The 10,722-nt window shown below is 37.5% G+C and overlaps 1 protein-coding gene across 1 annotated transcript; it reads left to right on the forward strand.

Annotated features, from left to right (window-relative positions):
• Positions 1-5,454: 5,454 nt before the first annotated feature.
• LOC125663047 (uncharacterized) lies at positions 5,455-9,897 on the forward strand. The gene is made up of 4 exons (XM_048895365.2): positions 5,455-5,591; positions 7,937-8,325; positions 8,458-8,526; positions 9,816-9,897. Exons 1-4 carry the CDS (start codon positions 5,455-5,457, stop codon positions 9,842-9,844), a joined length of 624 nt encoding a protein of 207 aa, XP_048751322.2. The 3' UTR covers positions 9,845-9,897.
• The last annotated feature ends 825 nt before the right edge of the window (positions 9,898-10,722 follow it).

Here is a 10,722-nt window from a genome sequence, read left to right on the forward strand (position 1 = left end):
TTACTTTTTGACTGATAAATTGTTATAGTTTTATTTTTACAGGAAGATGGCTTTGAGGATTTTATATGATATTCAAATGGATGTTATGGTAAGAATTTTTTTTAATAAATGTTTTGATATGCATTACAATTACATTATGTTCTGTGTAATGGGACTGTGCTGTGCACAGTTGCGGCGTGATAGATCCTATATGCTGTGCACAGTTGCGGTATGATATATCTTGTGTGCTGAGCACTTTGTGCAGCTTGGTAGGTCCTTTGCATCGTGCATGTTATACAGCGTGGTTGTTCCTTTGTACCGTGCACACTTTACAGCGTGGTTGTTCCTTTGTACCGTGTACAGTACAGCGTGGTTGTTCCTTTGTACCATGTACAGTATACAGCGTGGTTGTTCCTTTGTACCGTGTACAGTATACAGCGTGGTTATTCCTTTGTACCGTGTACAGTATACAGAGTGGTTGTTCCTTTGTACCGTACACAGTATACAGCGTGGTTGTTCCTTTGTACCGTACACAGTATACAGCGTGGTAGGTCCTTTGTACCGTACACAGTATACAGCGTGGTTGTTCCTTTGTACCGTGTACAGTACAGCGTGGTTGTTCCTTTGTACCGTGTACAGTATACAGCGTGGTTGTTCCTTTGTACCGTACACAGTATACAGCGTGGTTATTCCTTTGTACCGTGTACGGTATACAGCGTGGTTGTTCCTTTGTACCGTGCACAGTATACAGCGTGGTTGTTCCTTTGTACCGTGCACAGTATACAGCGTGGTTGTTCCTTTGTACCGTACACAGTATACAGCGTGGTTGTTCCTTTGTACCGTACACAGTATACAGCGTGGTTATTCCTTTGTACCGTGTACAGTATACAGCGTGGTTGTTCCTTTGTACCGTGCACAGTATACAGCGTGGTTGTTCCTTTGTACCGTGCACAGTATACAGCGTGGTTGTTCCTTTGTACCGTACACAGTATACAGCGTGGTTGTTCCTAGACCTGTTTCTTATTCCGACATCCAGCTGTTTTCCTGGAGACAGTGTCCGAGTTCCTTTGTATGTTGTCTGATTTCTACAGCATTTTTACCTCAGTTCTATATTCCATATGTAGAAGAGATCGAGTAAGGTTGCCCAGAGTTTCGAACATTGTTGTCCGAGTTGTCTAGTATTGATGTCCGAGTTATATATTATTGTTGTCTGAGTTGTCTAGTATTGCTATTCGAGTTGTCTAGTAAAGTTTTCCGAGTTATCAAGCACTGTTGTCCGAGTTGTCTAGTACTGTTGTCCGAGTTGCATATTACTGTTGTCTAGTATTGATGTCCGAGTTGTCTAGTAAAGTTTTCCGAGATATCAAGCACTGTTGTCCGAGTTGTCTAGTACTGTTGTCGTGACTCTGTTGTATTGTTGTCTTGGTTTTCTGATAGTAATGTCCAAGTTCTCTAGTATTGTTTCACGAGTTTTCGAGTTCTGTGGTTTTAGTTCTCTAATATTGTTGTCCGAATTAGCACTGTTTTCTAGGCTCCCTATTAGTGATATCTAAGCTCCCTGGTATTGCTTTCCCAGTTATATCTAGTACTATTCCTCTTGTCTGAGTTTTATATTACTGATGTTTGCTTTCTCTGTATTTGTTGTCCGTTGTTTTAAGTTTTGCTTTCAATATTCTCTAGTATTGCTCTCCAAGTTCTCGAATACCGTTGTCCGGGTTCCCTAAGATCGTCATGTGCCCTGGTATATCTGTTGACACATGAACCATCACCGAAAAATACCCTGTATGGTCTCAGAAATATGCGTCTATTTATTATCCGGGACATACTATCATTTTTTAAATTCCTGCGTAATTAGTACATAATGGTGATTTTACTTACAAGAGCGGTTGCGCTTTGTTTATCTACACCGTTTTACACGCGGTGTAGTCGGTATAGTCCTTAATTATCAAGTGCGAGTTGATGGAATGTAAAATTAGTTACATGTAGTTATTGTTTCTTCGCCTAGCGATCAACATTTAGGGGGTGAGAGTCACGGGTCTTTTGGATATGACCTTTTAAAAGGAGGTCTTGAATTGATAAAGCCATAAAGCGAGTTTTACTAAAGGTAGTAAATTTCGTCGTAGACGTTATGTTTGAATCAACGGATACGCAAATTGCGTCTTACGATATCATAACTTACAGCTGGAAGTTGAACTCTTCAAAAGAAGGTAGATATGACATATATTTTATCTGAAGGGAAACAATCAACTTACTTCTCAGTTACGTCCTCCCGCGTCAGCCTTTTCATCTCGCATGTAATGTAAGTGAGGGGGGGGGGGGCTTTCCTCGAATATTTTGTTTGAGTTGGCGTATGCCTCGATCAATATCTCCATCGCTTACCAGTTCGGTTTTTTTTTTCAGTTATTCTTTTCGGGAACGAGCAAAACAAGAGCTCTGTAGGCTGTGGTTTATCCCCACACGCCGATTATTTACAAGCTTATTCTATAAAGTCCCGTAGTGACTTTTGACTCATGAAATCATTTTTAAAAATCCTCTTAATAACAAGGCTACATGTGAAGTATGGAATCAGTCGAGCACAAAAAGGTTGTTGGTTTAGTTGTTTATTTGTTTTGCGTCCCGTTAAGAAATTTTAACTCATATTGAGACGTCACCAGTTGTAGGTGAAGTACCACAAATTTACACCAACGCTTAGCGCTCAGGGCTGTCACAGTGAGGATTTTGAATGTGGCAAAGTCTGTCGCGACGCGGGACCTCCGTTTCTAAGATCATATCCTAAAGACCTGCGACTCTCACTTCTAAATGGCTAGCGTTTCGCGAACGAGCAATCACTATCCAAGGTTTGGCAGGAGCGTGGCTCGAACTCACGACCTCCCGGTTACGAAGTGAATACTCTACTACTGAGCTACCGCAACCAATCGTCAAAAATATCACCTCTAAAGTGCCTATAAGTTTCTTGTATGAAGTTTTGTAATGACCTCTTGACCCCAAAACCAATAGGGTTCTCCCTCTTCTGATCACAAGTATCAGTTCAATCAAGCAAGTGTCTCCTGTAGAGTTCAGCGGCGTGGGGAAACATGCGTAATGTGTATGTCGTGGGTTAGAAATTCACTGTAAAAAGGAGTAAATGTACAACTTTGATTATTTATTGTGACCACGCCCTCTTCCATGGGCACCAGACCTGAGCGGCATAATCATGTTATTCTATCCGCGGACTTAATAATATCGTTATCATGGTTATATGTATAAGATATATAATTATAGATGGTCGGCACACAGACTAAATAGTTACTAATACTTGTATATTTTACTCATGTTAACTAATCATGCTATTTATTCCGTTTTTAAAAGTCACATTTACGATATAAATGCTATCGTAAAGTCCGCGGATCGAATAACGATTATGCCACCTGAGCAAAGTTAAATCCGAACTACTGGAAGTTACTTGACTAATCAGGGCCCTGTTGTTGAAAAAAAATAATAATAAAGATTTTCCCCATAAATCAGTATGTGAAAACTATACCCGAAAGTCAAGATCTGATGAAAATTGAATCTAGTTTATGTTAGAAAGCTCTCGTTTATTTTTTTTCTGGCGAAGTGGTTCTTACGATGATTGTTAAATGATCCCACCCTACTTTTCATTTTCTTCCTTTTGAAAGGAGTACATGTATGACCCTTCATAAGAATACACTAAATACCCTTGGATGATTTGTGTTATATTTGATTGAAATTGTCCTAAGAAGATTTAAATGTTGAAAGTGACGACAAATGGTGACCAGAAAAGCTAATTGAAGCTAAAAATGGATACCTAACCAGCTTTTAAATATCTGTGCTAATCTCGTGATTCCTCCAATCTACGTCTCGTTAATGACGAGAATTAATCGCGGTTCAAGTTGAGAGCAATTATCTGCAGTGACAAAATTGCGGCACACACTAGAAAAACTCCCATTATAAATGTCATCATTAATTGAAAATACACAAGCTCTTTATGTGTTACACTATTCTGAGAAGTTTGTTTCCAAAATAACAGACTATTGATGTAGAAAAAAAAGGAAAGAAAACTGGAGATTTAGAAAATCTAAATTCTAATGTGGTCTGCGACCGGCGGTCGTACGTTAACAATTGAATAATTTGAAAGTACTGCTAACAATAGTATTGTTTCGTTGCCTACCTTCTGGTCAATTTTAAAAAGTAATCATTTTGAAATAATATTTTTTTATGATAATATAGATATTTATAATTATGCGTTTCCTTAAAAGTTTATTTATTTGGCAACACAAAGAGAGATAACTCTATAATTTTGGTTAAAATCATGTATTTCATTATAGAAATCAAGGAAAGCGGGAAATATTTATAAAACATCTCCCCCTCCGTGAAACACAAATTCCTTTCACGGGTATTGTAAATTGTCATTTAGCAAATTCATACTAAATTTTTTGTTGCTTAAGTGGGGAGGGGGGCATATATTTACAGACCAAAACACGGCCAAAATGTTTACTTGCATAATTTATTAAGGTTATCAAATAAATATTTAAAAAAATGAAGATTAATTTTTTTTACTAATAATATAAAGTAATTCGACAAATTAAATAGTTATCTATTCATTTCAATATAAGCATTTTAATATGTATGACGTTTTAAACCCTGATTTCAAGGAACATATTTTTCTACCCCAAATCAAAAGGAGTTTCAATTAGGAACACTCAGGTGATAAATACTGGTATTAAAGTTAATAATATTAATATCCCGAATAAAGTTATTATTAGAAGTAAGAGCAAGACTGGTAAATTATCTAATCAACGTATTTCGTTTGCGACGTGTTACGTTTATTTTGCTTATGCATTTTTTTCTGTCTCTCCGAGACATTTCAGATTTAATTTTATTTAAAAAATACAAACACAAACGAGACAGCACTCATCTAGATATTGTCTTCCGGAAGTATACGTATTTGGCATCGGGAATTATTGTTTCAGTAAGTGGTTATGAAATTAGGTAACGTTCGGCCTAATTGTTGACGTTTAATTGCTCGGAGTACTCAACCCCGCTTCCACCTGTCCGTTATATAACGAATACTATTACAAGTAAGACGTCGTCATTAAGAGTCTTGGTAATTATCGAGTAGGAGTCCTTGAGTGAGCGATTTCTGATTAAGCATGGCTATATATAAGAGCTATTGCTTTGAAATTTCCTCAGTTGACGGTCATTTCCTAACTGGCGAACTACCCTGCATTCTTGCAATTACTCGGCGAAAAACCACATTGTTTTCCACAGATTTGGATTTGTATATTATTAATTCCTTATATATTCATTCATTATAAGATCTACATTTGTATTTGGGACATAATTCAATATCTATATAAATTTGTGAATTCAACATATTAGAGTTAAATTCTAAAATATAAATTAATCGATAATATCGCCTTTATTTCTTGCACTGGTTTTATTATTATTATTATTTTGAGATTATTTTTTTTCAAAATGGCATCGCGTGTTACCCGCTCTACAACTACGGACAAAAAGACTAAGACCGGAAACGAGACAGCGTCACCCACGGAGGACATCCGGACCAACAACAAACGAGGGAAACTATGGCTGACGTGCACGTACTGCTTCATGTGAGTATGGTTCCAAGGTTTAAAAAAAATGATTTATGCCCCATCGTGTGTATGTCTGTTACGTGATGCCCCATTGCAGAATATTTTACTCCTGTGGAGACGTAACTTTCTGTCGTTGTTTCAAACTTTGGCCCATACATGACGCTGACAGTCGTAGAGGGGAGGGCTATAATGGTGGTTCACACCTTCACGCTACATATTATTATCGTCCGTCGACATATATGTGCCGAGATTACCCTTTTTCTCAATTTAAGGCGGTACTTATTGTTGCAGAGCTGCCAACATTATGAAATGGAAAATAGTAAGGCGGGGGCCACTGGAGATATGTTCTGAATAAATATGTAATCTGAGCAATTTTAGGCATATTTCAAATCCAAATTTAATGATTTTAGAAATACGAATTGTTAAAGCATTTTACAACTACAGAAGGTCAAATACATCTTTTATTGATTTTACTATCTAAAACTTGTGTACAAAATCTTGTTACATCAGTATAAATTATAATTTTACAGGAACTGTGTCAGTTATTCTGGCAAGTTTTTAAATGTCATTTTCTTCGCCGTGAGAAATGTTGAAGGAAGTGGCAAACACTTTGTACACTTAACATACAATCTCCCCCTTTCTGACTTTGAAACAAATATATGTTTACTTGCATAATGTTCTTTGAATTTCTGGCTCCATTAGGTTTTCTTCTTTGGGGGAGTATTGTTGTTATTTCCTTACGTTTAGTAGTAGTTACCCCATATGATATTGTTGGTTATGTGCAGATACCCGATGGGTGTGACCATAATGACACGAGGGAGCGTAGCTCCCGAGTGTCATTATGACCACGCCCATCCGGTATCTGAACATAATCAACAATATTATATGGGGTAAGTGACTTGTACCATAGTTTACTATTATTCATTATATTTTATTATAGCTTTCGGAAGCGCGGTCGCCTGTTTACAATATGATGCCAATTGTTATGTCTACATTACACTTTGAACACCATATATTTCTATCATAATGACTTTCTATCACCGAAAAATGTATGTTCATTAATTGTTTTTGAAAAGCCGTATTTAAAGTGCATATAAATGTTTGGACTGTTGGTTTTGATATTTTCATTTAACATTTACGCATTATCCGACCTTTAGTACCAGTATTGGCTTTAAAGAATTGAAATTTAAGAATTCTAAGAACCCATATTCGTGCATTTTTCTGTTTAAAAATTTAGCAATATATTCAACTGACGATGGTGGTTACTCTTTTGAAAATCCTATTTGATATCCTTCATTCTAATACATATTTTGACTAAATTGGCTGGAAAAACATTTACATGTATATACAATAGATTTAAAGAAAAAAAAATGGTGAAACAAAAGAGAGAAAAAAAGAATTGTAAGACGCGAAACCATAAAAGAAACACAAGTCTGATTCACTCTGTCCGCTAAACAAGTTTATCTCTCAAACGCGTTCTTATCACGTGACTGGGTCTTTTATAAAACTCTTTATAAATGATACCCGTATTTCTACGTACACGTGTTTCTCGACTGGAGGAGAAGTCTTTGGGAGGAGACCATTGACGATATTATCTTGTATCAAGGTTTAAGTGCGATTCAGTGCGAATATCTATAATGTATTTGGAGAACTTAGTCTGAGTCAGTCCGTTTTTGATATGTGCAATTTTGATCTGGAGGAACTTCATACAGTGAACAGTGATGTTGTTTTGTTTTTGTTTTTTCGAGAATGTGGGAGGGGTTTGAAGAAAAGTGTGGGTTATGTACAGATAACCCACACTTTTAACAAAAGAAAGCACGACAAACTATGGTACAAGTAGCAACTGCCAATGTCGCCGGCGGCATGCGCACGGCGACAATATATAGCGATACAAACCCTTACAATTATAACTGTACGTGTAACAGCAGGTAATGACCCGCTTACATGTATGTCTGGTATGAATGAGACTTACCTAAGTAAGCTTGGATTTTTTTTTTACTATATACGCAAATATATGTATTATTATCCTTTTTTATTTGATTAACGTAGGGCATAATATATCTTTAGTTATCAAAACATTTCGTATTGGTTACTCTCTCTCTCTGTCTCTCTCTCTGCAAGGTATCTGTAACGTAGTGATATTTAGAAGATATGCTCTTTCTCTCTCTCTCTCTCTCTCTCTCTCTCTCTCTCTCTCTCTCTCTCTCTCTCTCTCTCTCTCTCTCTCTTCGTACAAGAGTTCCAAGTACCGTAAGGATATGTACATAACGCTGTAGACAACAATATGTACCTAGTCACAATGGTTATACTAGTGATGTTATTGTCAGCACTGCGTGATAATAAGACATTGTCCTTCATTGCAGATACGGGACCGATAGGCCACATAGACTGAAGGAGCACATGCGCAGATGCAAAGCCGGACCCAAGGAACAAAAGGGGAGCGAAAGAGATGGATTGATCGAGGAATCTCTGGGTAAGATAAGAAATGCTCACGAAGTCTTCGGTAAGAACATTTTCTTTAATCCTAGGGACTTTGACGACAGGGCATACAGCAAAGATGACGTCATGAATATCCTGCTGCAGTATGGTCATTCCGCGGTAACTGAAGAAACAGAAAGTAAATGTAATATCCAGCCTTTTCCAGTGAATGTGACGGGGAGAACATTCGATAAGACCAGCGGACAGGCACATCACCCCACGATTAAACCATACGATGAGTCAAATACCGAGGAAATTCAGTCTGATATGGAGGGTATGGTTGCTATAAATCAAAAATTAATATTCCTCTGATACTTTTCGTATTAAGTTAAATATTAAAATTGATTCCTTGCAACGATTAAATTCTACGTTTATTTATTCATGTGACTCTTTACATGTATTGCAGTAGCGGAAGAGGAACCGGAAGTCCAGACGTATTCTGGGTCTGAAACGGAAGGCATGCAGGTAGACACAGGTAGTATGTGTGTTGTTAGATACAAAACAAATCTCTATTGTTTTAAGGGTCATTCTCAGTAAGAACAACAAATAGGTTAACATAGAGAAGACATGGCACTTGTAACTTATTCCTATATACAAAATTAAGTAATTTTACTTCATAATCTAATCTAAAATACCAGGAATTATTCATAAGGATTTATCTACTTCGAAGACTGTAAACTTTAATTCAATACTATTTCTAATTTAAATTCGGTTGTGATATATATGATAAAAACTGCTTACGTTAGAAAAAAGGATAGATACATACAACGTTTTAGAAGTCGTTCAGATATTTAGATTTTTTCTTAGGTCAAAATACGATATTTCTAGTTGTACAATATTTACCACGCCGAGGGAGAGATGAATAATGTATTTCTGAGGTAGATAAATCATTGTATTGATGAAGATAAAGTCAATAAATGTTTTATTTCATGACTGAATAACTCAAAAGGTCGAAACTAAATACTAAGGTCCACGATTAAGGAAAAAGTACCCGGTCGTTCACATATACAGCAACACTTCGTCAAAAGTATTCAACATGCGAGGTTTTGTGTATCAAATGTCTGTATAAATCTGTTTATATCAAATTAGTATTTATTATTTTTTAAATGTCGTATAAGTCTCCACTTGTCAATATATATACCTGTAGTATGCGTTACGTTAATTTTGATAACAATTTTTAACTGGACTTCTGATAGTCAGTGCACTCGGGATTATATGTCCCTGATCCCCGCTATCTTACAGCTTGTATTGTAGTGGGTTTATATATATCTAGTTCGATATTGTATTACATCGCAATTTGGTTAATTAGTAAAACTTGTATCATTTGATATAGTTCGATGTAAAGTTGCATCATTACTGTCTATTTTAGGTGTGTCATATTTAGAATTGATTAAACATATATTCTGAGTGATTGTATACTTGGTGGTGGTAGATTTGCATGACATTGTAAATACCCTTTTCGTTTGCATGAAGTATTCCTGTTAATTGCATGTGGTCTATGACGAGAGGTTATAGATATAACCTACGCAATAAGTTTTTTAGTCGACACGCAAGCAGCTTGTACCAAAATACTAATAGATGCTATACCTTAACAATGTTCTTTATGCATGATATGCTATAAATTGGGTTAGAGGAAGGACTTTTGTGATATGCTATAAATTGGAGAGGGTTGTGGATGGGAGAAGGACCTTTGTATGGATAAATTAATTCAGGTTTGTAGTCCTCGTGAGTGATCTGATCATATATTTCACCATTATAAACCAGTGGTAATATCCAAAAGCCTCAACACCTAGTACTTAGCACCTAACACCGGGCAATTAGCACCGGACACCTAGCAGCACCTAACAATGAGCATCTAGCAGCATATAACACTGGACACCTAGCAGTACCTAACATCGAACATCTAACAGCACCTGACATCGGGCATCTAGCAGTACCTAACACTGAGCATCTAACAGCACCTAACATCGGGCATCTAGCAGCATCCAACACTGGACACCTAGCAGTACCTAACATCGGACACCTAGCAGTACCTGACATTGAACATCTAACAGCACCTGACATCGGGCATCTAGCAGCACCTGACATCGGATACCTAGCAGTACCTAACATTGAACATCTAACAGCACCTGACATTGAACATCTAACAGTACCTGACATTGAACATCTAACAGTACCTGACATTGAACATCTAACAGTACCTGACATTGAACATCTAACAGCACCTGACATCGGGCATCTAGCAGCACCTAACATCGGACACCTAGCAGTACCTAACATTGGGCACCAGTCAGCACCTGAGATCAGATATTTAGCAGTACCGCACACCTGGAAGCACCTAATATTAGACACCTAGCGCACCTAACACGGGACACTAAGCAGCTTCTGAAATCAGACACCTAGCAGCACCTGACATCGGATACCAATAACATCAGACACTTGGCAGCACTTAATACCGGACACCAAGCAGCACTTAACACCTGGAAGCACCTAACAATGGATACATGGCAGCACATAACACCGGGCACCTACACCGGGCACCTAGTAGCACCTAACACCGGATATCTAGCAGCATCTGACACCGAATACCTGGCAGCACCTAGCAGCACCTAACACCGGATACCTGGCAGCACCTGACACTGGATACCTGGCAGCACTAACACCGTACACC

The sequence above is a fragment of the Ostrea edulis genome, chromosome 8 (assembly GCF_947568905.1).
Source record: "Ostrea edulis chromosome 8, xbOstEdul1.1, whole genome shotgun sequence".
Taxonomy (NCBI): Eukaryota; Metazoa; Mollusca; class Bivalvia; order Ostreida; family Ostreidae; genus Ostrea; species Ostrea edulis.

Coding starts and splice junctions, on each gene's coding strand:
- LOC125663047 (XM_048895365.2), top strand. CDS start 5,455: ATGGCATCGCGTGTTACCCGCTCTACAACTACGGACAAAAAGACTAAG. Junction 5,592..7,936: donor ACGTGCACGTACTGCTTCAT/GTGAGTATGGTT, acceptor CCTTCATTGCAG/ATACGGGACCGATAGGCCAC. Junction 8,527..9,815: donor AGGCATGCAGGTAGACACAG/GTAGTATGTGTG, acceptor ATTATAAACCAG/TGGTAATATCCAAAAGCCTC.